General features: G+C 38.2%; 2 protein-coding genes across 2 annotated transcripts; both read left to right on the top strand.

Annotated features, from left to right (window-relative positions):
- The first annotated feature begins 4160 nt into the window (after window positions 1–4160).
- LOC115674821 (dirigent protein 19-like) lies at window positions 4161–4740 on the top strand. The gene has a single exon (XM_030597333.2). It carries the CDS (start codon window positions 4177–4179, stop codon window positions 4738–4740), a length of 564 nt encoding a protein of 187 aa, XP_030453193.1. The 5' UTR covers window positions 4161–4176.
- Window positions 4741–7478: 2738 nt separating this feature from the next.
- Window positions 7479–10817, top strand: LOC115674589 (uncharacterized). The gene is made up of 5 exons (XM_030597015.2): window positions 7479–7684; window positions 7848–7922; window positions 8008–8184; window positions 8276–8361; window positions 10561–10817. Exons 1-5 carry the CDS (start codon window positions 7607–7609, stop codon window positions 10664–10666), a joined length of 522 nt encoding a protein of 173 aa, XP_030452875.1. The 5' UTR covers window positions 7479–7606; the 3' UTR covers window positions 10667–10817.
- Window positions 10818–12112: the final 1295 nt, after the last annotated feature.

Raw genomic sequence — 12112 nt, 5'->3', positions numbered from 1 at the left:
CCCTCACCCCCAATTTCTCTCTCTCTCGCTCACTGTTCTCCCTCTCTCTCTCCTTCTTTCTCGATCGTATCAGATCTGCTTCCGCTTCTCCTTCTCCTTCTCGCTTCTGCTTCTTCCCTCTCCCCCACACCCCCAAACCTCTCGCGCTCGCTAAGGGTTTTCGGTACCCCCTTCCCCCCGCGCTTCCTCCTCGCCCGTGGCCTCCGGAGCCCTAGAGGCCGCGGAGCCCCAAGGGGCGGCGGCTCCTCCCCCCGTCGAGGGCAAGGAGGAATGGAAACGCAGAAAAACAGGTTCATCGAGGACTGGAGCACGGCGCGCAAGAACCCGGAGCACAACTTCCGGTGGACTCGCCAGAACCTCGCCCTCGTCGGCATCTTCGGCGTCGCCCTCCCCCTCCTGATTCGATTTGATCGTTATTCGTGAAATCATGTCCGTCGTGGACCTTCGGTTCGCACGGGGTGGTTCTGATTAGCCTTCAGGTCCGACACTGATTGCAACATTTGATTGCGGTGGTGATTCGTTCATCTCCTCTGGTGACTTCTTCGGCCGGAGGGGCTGCGGACTGAGAGGGGTTTGGCAATGGGGAAGATCACGAATGGACTTGTGTTGCCGATGCTTCTTTTGACAGGTACCGTCTTACTTGTCGAAGTTTACCCGAGAATTTTGATGGTGATGGTGCATGGCAGCTCTGGGATGACAAGGTCAAGGTTATGGCGACGTAGTTGTGTTCACTAATAGAGATTCACTGAGATCGTTTTTGGTTATACGGGGGATTAGTTATTAATCGTTGTGTGCTTATGCATAGGTATAGTAATGTATCTGTTCGGTGTGATGATGGACAGTGTATCTGTTCGGTGTGACTCGGTTGTTTTAGGCTGTCATTTCGATCATGCTGCACATATACAGTATGGTATTGAAGGAATAAGCAAAATAAAGGTCCTGAGATTGAGTTATTAATGATCTATTTTGGTCGATGGGATCCTAAAGATTTTAGGTTTTGGTCAATTGTACGCATGATGCAGCAACCTTTAATAATTCAAGATGTGAGTTTAATATTGCGCTGTACTCTAACAAGCTAAGTTTCTGGAGTAATTGGTTGTGCATGTAATTTATTTAACACTTCACTCAGAGAAGTAGGAGTAGAGAAACCGCACAACAAGTCGGTGTTTGCTTTGAATGGGTTATCATGATGAACATGATTCCCCAGGGGTTTCTTATAATGTTACTACTTGCCTCTCTAATGGAACTTCATTTTCTTTCATGATCTCTCCAGCTGCTTTACTCAGTTCGAATCTGATATCTCTGGTCGATTTGTTGGCTTTTCTTATCATGCAGTTCGATGGTTCAAAAGCAGGTAAAAAGCTATGCTAATGTTTCTTTTCGCAATGTATTCATCTCCTAGTCAATACCATCGTAGGAGATGTTTTGGTATTAACATTATTGTCGCTTATCTATCTTGGACTGCTTTTTATCCTTGAAACAGCACAAAAGGAAATGTTGTTTTGAGTTTACCTTTTAATCATCCTTGTCTTCTGTGGGGAGTGGAGGTGCTACTTGCCTAATTGACTTTGTATTGGACTTCACTTTCACTCTTTGGTACTTTTTTGAACAGATTGTATTCCTATGCCCCCTCTACGTCTCTTTTACTCGTGCTGTCTACGTCCCCTCTACTTGAGCCATTGAAAAAGTTAGTTATTTGAATGCAGTGATACCTGCTTAGAATCATGCATTTGTGGAAAGTCATGTGTATTGTTCTTTGCACGTTGCGGGTGCTGGAAGCACTCCACTTCATTATGCCGCTTGTGGTGGAAGTGTGCAGTGTTGTCAAGTATTTTGTGGTAGCTAAAAGATAAATAGCATCCAATATCATTCTTTATTTTGTTCGTCTCACTTACATAAATGTTTTTTTTTGTGGTGGAAGTGTGCAGTTGTGGACAGTGAACCAATTTGGAACACCTACGTTGCACCTTTGTTTCTTTACTTCTATTAGATTTATCACTGAAAGTGAACTTCAACATTTTTCCTCTATATTTCATTTAACTTCGTTGCTTTACTTAATTAAGATTGCGATTGCTATCATCATGTATCCTTTAGAAGCTGAATATATTAACATTTAATGTGGAAACAATGTCACTAATTTTGTGTCTAATTCCAGACAATTTATGTTTTGTAGAAGGACGGCTTTGAGCAATTCTGCATAAGTTATGCAAATGAGAGGTTGCAACAACATTTCAAGCGGCATTTGTTAAAACTGGAGCAGGAAGTGAGCATCTCACATGGACCGTGTCTTTAGTTTTGTTCAGTATTTTATATGATGGGGATTGTCGCTAAAAGCAGGATATTCTTTTTTGATTCAAATCTGTCGTCATTATTTATTGTGCAAGATTATTTATTCTCTCATTATGTGTACTATAAAGAAAAATATTTATGTCATTCTTGTGGAAAATGTAGATGAATGTATTTCATTTTCATATTATTATAATATTTTGATGTTATTAAGTGCTTAATCAATGTTAAATATAAATTTCAAAAATTAATTTTTCTTTTAATTAGGTTTAAAATCAAAAAATAAAATAAATGATATTATCGTACGATCACAAATTACAAAAGTTCGTTGCAAAAATAAAATTTCGTCACTGATTTCGTCCCTAAACGATAATCGTCGCAGAGTTCGTCACTAAAGAATTAATAAAAAATCGTCGCTAAATTCGTTCATAAATAATGTTGATGGCAAATGTAAAAAAATTTGGTGGCAAATTAGCGACGAATTTTGTCACGAATAAGTTCGCTGCAAATTACTGACCAAAAATTTTTTTTTGGCAAATTAGCGACAAATTTTGCGACGAAAGCGACGAAATTTGCGACGAATTTTGCGACGAAATGTGCGACTACATTTGCGACGAAATTTGCGATGAATAAAGTTCGTGGCTAATTTGCGACGAATTTTGTGACGAATTATTTGCGATGAATTTTGCAACGAAATTTGCGACGAAATTTGCAACGAATTTTGCGACGAATTATTTGCGATGAATTTTGCAACGAAATTTGCGACGAAATTTGCAACGAATTTTGCGATGAATTTCGCTACGAATTTTGCGACGAATAAAGTTCGTGGCTAATTTGCGACGAATTTTGCGATGGATAGTGTTCGTGGCTAATTTGCGACGAATTTTGCGACGAATTATTTGCGACGAATTATTTGCGACGAATTTTATTCCGTCACAAATTTGCGACGGAAATTGAAATTTTCCGTCGCAAAATTTTGCGACGACCTATTTGCGACGGAATTCTTTCCGTCGCTAAATTCGTCGCAAATTCGATTTGCGACGGATTTTTCCAAATTTTTCGTCGCAAAATTGGTTGCAAAAATCATGTTTTTTTGTAGTGGTAAGAAATAATCTTAAATCAAGAATAGGGCCTGCAAGGGATAATGTAGTTAATTTAATGTGATGGAGCGTGTCAAGAGCCAATAAGATGATAGAAATAACGCGAGCCATTAAGGCTAATCATTATACCTCATTTATTCTGAAAACCCACTTTTATACATGAGAAATGTGAAGTGTACAAAGATTGATTTACAAAATTAGTTTATTAAGTGTTGCGACTGATTTATAGTGATAGTCAAATACCATCCACTTGTTTAAAAAATCACTTACAAAATTATCAATGCTGTGCATCGCCTCCTCCTTCAACCGCCACCGCAAGGCTACGATAACGGTGGGTGGCCGCAGATATGAGGTCGTTAATCTTCATTGGAGGCCTCTGATAGAGATGAGTACTCGTTCGTTTAAGGTTTAATTAACGTACTTTCAAATTGTCTTACAAGCACAAAAGCGTGGGGGTTTGGTCACACGTTTGCTGGCTTCTTTTGAATTCCCATAATGATGGTCAACTTTTAAGCGGAGGTCGTCTTAAAGATATTCGTTTTGTTTCCTTCTTTCAGGAAGAAAATCCCGTGTTCACAATCTATTCCTATATTATATCTTCTCGCACTATAAATGTGCGTACTCGTTTTCTTCATCTTGACTCTTGACCCTTGGATACAGTCAAACTTAGGGCACTATATAATGCATGAAATGAAACAGCTACGTTGCCAACTCGAACAACCAAAACTAGCTTTGTTGTTTCTCTTCCTTAGTCGCCGAACCTATCATTCCCTTCCCAATTCCTACCGCCATGGCCTTAACCCTAACCAAGCTCTTTCTCTTCTCATTCCTTGTTTCTTCCACCGTACTCACCGCGAGATCCGAACTCCTAACCTCCAAGCGCGAGAAGCTCACTCACTTCCGCGTGTACGTGCAGGACAAAATCGCCGGGAGCAATGCCACCGTCGTAACCGTAGCCCAGGCATCGACGACCAACCAGTCCGCCACGTCATTCGGTCTAGTAAGGGTTTTCGACGATGCGTTGACTGTGGGTCCCGAGATGAGCTCCAAGAACGTGGGTGTGGTACAAGGCATGGCGGCATTTGCATCCCAAAGTGAGATGGCCTTGTCGATGTCCCTGAACTTCGTGTTCACGGCGGGGAAGTACAACGGGAGCAGTTTGACCGTTGTGGGGAGGAACATGTTGTCGTTGAAGGTGAGGGAAATGCCTATTGTTGGTGGAACTGGTCTTTTCCGGTTGGCCCGGGGTTATGTTCAGACTAGCACTTACTCGTTGGACCTGAAGAATGGACTCGTCGTTCTTGTGTATGATTTCTCTGTGTACCACTCACTATTGACGGTTTCGCTAGGTTAAGCTTGGGAGTTGTTTTTGTTTGGTTTAACAACAATAAAAACTTAACTAAAATCGAAGTAGAGAGCATGAAAATGTTTTATGAAAAGTTTGGAAGAGTTTCTTGTAATTCTGTCGACAGTGTATGATTAGAAATCGGTCCAGCTCTCTTGTTACTGAGAGTTTTGTTTTCAACAAGCCAATTTTCATTCTTTCTCCAACATAGGATGAGACATTGCGGAACGATAGGATTAATTTTGTTGTAAGTGACAAGACAGCGCAACAATAGCCCAACAAAACGGGACACAACAGAGCGAATAGCAAATGAAGACCACACGCACAACATTTGCGATCTACGAGATGAGATCCTTCGCACCATCAGTTTTTTCGTTCCATTTTTCATTCATCCGATCCATCCCACAGTGATGTTTATAACTGAAGTATTAAAAGTTGAGATTTATTGAGAAACCGACGGAGAAATGGATCCTCGTACATAATTTACATTGGCGGAACTTTGTACCTGCATCATCCCGAGAAATTTATCATATTGTGTACGCAGGTCGCGAGCAAATGGGGCACAGAGACCCTGTGATCTCCGGACGTGTGTGATTATTTGACTGGTAAAGATTGAAACAGTACATTTATCATCATAGTGTTCACCGGCATGCCTGACCAACTTTATACACAGCTTATAGACACTGGAAACAATATCATCTTGACCATAACATATACTATACATATGGCCAAATATGGCCAGTAAGGGAAATTAACAATGTTTGTTGTGGTCGATCAAGTACGACCAACTTATTTGGTTAATGTTTCCCTTAAAAACCGTTGAAGTGGAGGCCACCCGTCTAACACCCGTGACCCGACAATGTCGTGACTCTTCGACCAGTATAATTTGTCGTCATCTGTTTTTGGTCATCACTACTCCCATTTGTATAATATGGAGATGGAATGATTCGTAATGCTAAAAGCTTAAAGTATTTGTTTTATTAATGAAGCAAAGACAATTTATTCTGGTCACTAGTGTTGTTTCTTTTGTGCTTTGTAACCAAAAAATATAGACAAAGATAATAACTTTGAAAAAGTGATAACAAATTTAATAACAATCGAGCCAATGTTTATATAATCTTGACAAATAAAGATGACTGAATAACACACCAAATATAGACTTGCTAGATACTATAAAATCGAAGAAGAAAAAACATAATCTTCTTAAGGCGATTAGTTCCTATCATCAGTGTTTTGCATATTTGTGAACTATGCCTCTAAAGATACAACACCTCAAGCCCGTTTGTATTAGCACTATACGAACAGGATTCTGTCGAACATTTCTCAAAATTGGTACATCTAGAGCACGAACTCTAAAGAACTAAATAGACACTTCTTATTAAAAACAAAGAACCCTCTTCATGTGAACTCAAGAGACATCTATTAAACTGTTGCACATGAACTGAAGAAATGATAATTAAATCCTCTACACGCGAATTGAAGAGATAACTATTAAATCTTTTGCACGTGAACTGAAGAAGAGACATCTCATTAATGTTGAGTCATTATTAACTTATAATTACAACAAGCAGAGCTTCTTTAGCGCTATGAGTATGTTCATGTTAATCAAAATGAATGATTAATACTTAAGAAGTCGTCGGATGGAACGAAATTTCATTGGCTAAAAATTATTGTAAGTCAAATTTGTAATTGAAGAAAATACTCGCCAAACTATCAATGTTGCTCAATATTGTCTTTGCAATCAATGGCTAATGCATATCCAATGCAGAAGTTTTACCTTGGAAATCAGATAAACGGATCATCCCGTTCTCAAATTATATTGTGTGGCCTAGATGGGTTCATCTCTTTCATCAAAATGAAAGAGAAGGCCGATGCGTTGAGTTTGTTCATCAGCCTAGTTAACAAGCCGATCTGCCCAATCTGAACTTACAAAACATTAAAAAGGTTTTATTAATCCTTAATTCCAGAGGGTATGTAACATTTGCGTATAGGCCCGTCTTGTTTTTGTTGACGTCACTACAAAAAAACAAGGATTTAGCTACGGAAAATTAGCGGCGAAAAATTATTCGTCGCTAATTAGCGACGAAAGAAAATTCGTCGCTAATTTGCAATAGAATTTGCGACGAAAAATTTTCCGTGGCTAATTTGCGACGGAATTTGCAAGGAAAAATTTTCCGTGACTAATTTGCAACGGAAAATTTTCAGTGGCTAATTTGCGACGGAATTTGCAACGAAAAATTTTCCGTGGCTAATTTGCGACGAAAAATTTTCCGTGGCTAATTTACAACGGAATTTGTGACAAAAAACACGGATTTAGCCACGGAAATAAATATAGTACGAAAATACCGCGATACTTAATTTCCGTGGCTAATTAGCCACGGATTTAGCCATGAAAATAAATATAGTCGGGAAATGCCACGATACTTAATTTCCGTGGCTAAATCCGTGGCTAATTAGCCACGGATTTAGCCACGGAAATAAATATAGTAGGGAAATGCCGCGATACTTAATTTCCGTTGCTAAATCCGTGGCTAATTAGCCATGAATTTAGCCACGGAAATTAATATAGTCAGGAAATGCCGCGATACTTAATTTCCGTGGCTAATTAGCCACGGATTTGGACACGGATCGCTAAATTTTTTTATATGCCCCCCTCACCCCGATTTTCTCTCTCTCTGTTCTCTCTCCCTATCCCCACCCCCAAACCTCTCAATTCGCGCGGCTAAGGATCGGTTGTTGGCTCACCTCAGTCGGGTACTTATTGTTTCGATCTGGATTAAGTGTCTATCTGGCTCGTAGCGTTAGGACTAAGACTCCGTTTCATTCACATTTGATATCTCGAGTCCAAAGGGACAAAAGCAGAGTGGGCTGTTTCATGTCTCAGAATGAGATCATGATGACTGTCTTCCCCATGTTCCAACAGCATATCGAGCCCCATCTTGTTCATGCACATGTAAGTGAATCTGGGATTATAAGGCCGAAATGTTTAATTTTAAGTGAATTTTTCCTAATTTGCTCTATCATTTAGATAATTTGCCTTGGAGAAATATGAACTGTTAGATGCTCCTTTGTTCTAATTGTCTTCTTTGAGGGTTAACTTTGGTCCTGCATTGCAGCTCAAAATTCGGAATGACTTTGACCCGGTACTTTCTCCTGAGAGTTCACTGTTTCTTTTGAAGAGCAACAAACAAGTAATAGCACTACAATGACTCTATTGCTCCTATCTTGAATATTTATTTGTTATGTACAATGAAATAAAATGCCCTTCTATACTAGGTGGCTTATCAAGATATTCTAAAAATTCTGGACCGTGCAAAGATCTGCAGTTCTGCTCAAAATTTCATTGATATATACTTGCGGCTTCCTGGAATTCCTGCTAATGGACAGTTGCAAGAGAGTGACTGCATAAGAGTCAGGATATGTGAGGGCAGATTCGCCGTACTGATACGGGAGGTTTGTGATGAAGTTGCAACTATCATCTTTCTACTTGCTATAGCTAACGGAAATACTAGCTTCTCATTCTCTTCTAAACAATATATGTCAGCCTATAAGGGAAGGCAATTTCATTATTCAACCCAAAGTAGATTTTGATATCAGCGTCAGTACAGTTGCTGGTCTCTTGAACCTTGGGTGAGTTATATAATAGCTGGTCTAATTTACTAACTCCTTTATTTACTGCAGAATTTTATATCAATTGAAATTTAAGTTTTGTAAGATCTTGTAATGTATCCTTATTCTCGTGATCTAATGCTAGTGAGCTTGACATGGTTGTGTTCTCTCAAAGTAGATAGCGGGGACTCTGTCTGAGTAATGCTTATTTAAAAGTTTTCTTATATAATAACTTTAGGATCTCTTACTATCAATAGTTCTGGGTACATAGGAAGGTGTTCATTTTTTTGAGTTTCTACTGGATATTGATGCCTTTAGAGTGATAATTGAACAAAAAAATGATCCATTTAAAGTTTTCATGCCATATACTGACCTTAGATTAGTGTGTAGAAGCCATCCTTAGTTTTGACTGTTGTGGATTTTCTTGAATTTTTATAACTGTCTGCTCAGGAGCATTTTCTTATATGCGGGAGTGACAGTAGAATTGATGGTTCTTGTTTTCTGGTTATGTGCGAGAATATGCCAAATGCTGAATAGGGTGGTGTCTGCTGTATATTCTCATGCGAGAGAAACCTAGTCTGTAGAAGTTTCTTGATATTGATTTCTGATTCTTGAGGAAGAACTGTAGTTTTGTCTCTCGTTGGGTGGAACAGTTTGGAATGCCTAAACGAGGAAAAGCTTTGAGGATAGAAAATGATGTTGATTTTAGAGAGATTTGTTAAGTATCCAACATTGTTTGTTTTTGGGTCTTGACTGGGCCTTATGTACACGTTATCTCCTTCCACCTAATAGTTTAAGCTTTTGGGTTTAATATCTTAACAAAACATTCATATTTTTATTTCACCTGTGGTCCTTGTCTGTCTAACCGCTTTCATCATTACACTTCCCGTTTGCACCTGAAAGGGTATATTCAATGTCCTATATCACTTGTCTACCAGGCTTGTTAAGGCCTTATATATATTTTCCCTAGGCCGTATAGCTTAAGGGCATGTCTACAAGGTATATTTAGGCCTTGTCTCTCTACACCTTATAGCTTACTGTGCACTCATTTGACCATTTTAAACCCAAAACACCTAACACTTTCATAATGACAGAAATGTTGACACATACATCAGCGTTTAGTTTTTTCATTACTTTTTGAAATTTGGATGTTATTTAAATTTTGCCGGGAAAGGAAGAAGGTAGTTTTTGCCTATGCTAAAATGGAAGTGAACAAGCTCTAAGTTTTGGGTTGGATAATCTGACAAAACTTTTCTAGAAATGGACCTGTGAATGTGGTGAAAGCTTTAGTATTTCCTTAGCTAGTAAGACTTTCCGCGCTAACAGAAGTATAATTACCAATAGTTCGAGGGCAGTGTCAGGAAAACTTCTCTCATTCTTTGATCACTTACTGAGATGATTGTCTAAGGCAGTTCAAACCTTGCATTGGACCCTCCAAGCTAAGAATTTCAGAGTTATTCATAGGAGTCACAACTCATGTCTTCTTCTGCAAGGAATGGAAAGGTGAAATGAAGACACCTGCATCTTCTAGCCAGGATACGACTCGATGGAACATAACCTGTCGGGCATACATAAGTTTGTTTATTGATCTTTGATCAGGGGAGAAAGCTTTTCTCTTTTCTGACATTAAGACTTGTAGTAGCTTGATACAGTTTTATAAGAAATTAGATTCAACTTCCATAGTTCCAAGAGAAAATGGTTCTTGGACTTCTTACCACTTGCTTCAAGAAGTTTTACATTAAAGTGTTTGGACAAAGAGAGATGTTGTGATCTATATCTCACAGCAATTTAAGAGGTGCCTTTCCCTCTTCTCCTTCTCCTATTCTTTATGTGGAAACAACTTTTGTGTCTGTGTCCTTGTTCATTATCTTTGAGTATTGAAGCTGTGGTGAGAGTGAGGAAAAAGCCTCTATGGAGAGATAGAAGAAGACTGATCCCATTTGATTGCCCTCCCCAAACCTCACAAATAGGAGCCTCGGTTGCTGCAAAACTTTTTGGAATTACTAAACAACTATTCTTTCTTTTACATGTCCCACACGTGTGCATTCCTCATTTAAATTTTTACCTTTATCTGCTACTTTGAAGAGCTCTTCATACATGCACAACTGTTATGGATGCACTCTACCTTCCCTGTGTTTTGGGTTCGGTCCACTTGTAGCTGGTGGCTTTGGTTTGGCAATCTGTTAATAAGACTCTCTCTTTCTCCCTTGTCTTCTCCAGGTATCAAGCTGTGGCATATATCGAAGCTTCGGCCTTCATATATCAAGATGGGAAGGTTATAATAGCTGACAACCTTTTATTTTCCTTTCCTTGCTGGGTACAATAGTTGACAGCTTATTAGTAGGCAAAACTTCTTGCATCTTTTATATGTGCTCAATTTGATATGTTCACTAAGTGGCATTCGATCTATGTGTAACTGGGGTCTTTTCATTTTGCTGACTTTTGGAGCTTGCTTATTTAGTCCTGTTTTCTCTGTATGTGCAAATTCTATGCAGTTAATCTCGCGAACAATCTCTGTTTGTTTCACGGAAAAAGAATGATTTGAAAAATATTTTTTCAAAAATGATTGCTTATATCGCTTGAAATAATTAGCCAATGAAAAATATTTTCATTATCGACAATAATTTATGTCTAAACATTTTCTTGAACGATAAAAAAAAATTTTGTTCATTCCTTTTGTAAGCTATATATAAACGATTATTTTTAGGAAAATGTTATCGTTCAGTTTCAGTGAAAGAAACGGAGTCTTAGTTGCAGCTTTTTTTTTGCCACTTGAATTTTGCGACGAATACAGTTCGTGGCAAATTAGCCACGAATTTTTTTTTTATAAAAAAAATAGAATATTTTTTTTTGTTTTTTCGGGGCAAATTAGCCACGAATTTTGCCACAAATATTTCTTTTGTTTTTTCGGGGCAAATTAGCGACGAATACAGTTCCTTTCCAAATTAACCACGAATTTTGCCACGAATGTTTTTTATAAAAAAATTAGAATATTTTTTTTTGTTTTTTCAGGACAAATTAGCAATAAATTTTGCGACGAATACAGTTCGTGGCAAATTAGCCACGAATTTTGCCACGAATTTTTTTTATAAAAAAATATAATATTTTTTTTGTTTTTTAGGGGCAAATTAGCGACGAATTTTGCGACGAATACAGTTCGTGGCAAGTTAGCCACGAATTTTTTTTTATAAAAAAATAGAATATTTTTTTTTGTTTTTTCGGTGTAAATTAGCGACGAATTTTGCGACGAATACAATTCGTGGCAAATTAACCACGAATTTTGCCACGAATTGTTTTTTATAAAAAAAAAATAGAATATTTTTTTTGTTTTTTAGGGGCAAATTAGCAATGAATACAGTTCGTGGCAAATTAGCCACAATTTTTTTTTATAAAAATTTTTTCGGGGCAAATTAGCGACAAATTTTGCAACGAATACAGTTTGTGGCAAATTAGCCACGAATTTTGCCACGAATAATTAGCGACGAATACAATTCGTGGCAAATTAGCCACGAATTTTGCCAAGAATAATTAGCGACGAATTTTGCCACGAATATTTTTTCGTCGCAATTTAGCGACGAAAATTGAAATTTTTCGTAGCTAAATTTTGCGACGCCGTATTAGCGACGAAATTTTTTTCGTCGCAAATTCATTTAGCGACGAAATTTTTTTCGTCGCAGATTCATTTAGCGACGAATTTTGCCAAATTTTTCGTGGCAAAATTCGTGACCAAAACCTTATTTTTTTGTAGTGCGTGTAATCTAAACTTAAACTC

Source organism: Syzygium oleosum, unplaced genomic scaffold (assembly GCF_021117445.2).
Source record: "Syzygium oleosum isolate NSW1041296 unplaced genomic scaffold, Sole_v2.1 Sole_v2.25, whole genome shotgun sequence".
In the NCBI taxonomy this organism is placed as follows: Eukaryota; Viridiplantae; Streptophyta; class Magnoliopsida; order Myrtales; family Myrtaceae; genus Syzygium; species Syzygium oleosum.
This window is presented reverse-complemented; position numbering and strand designations above follow the sequence as displayed.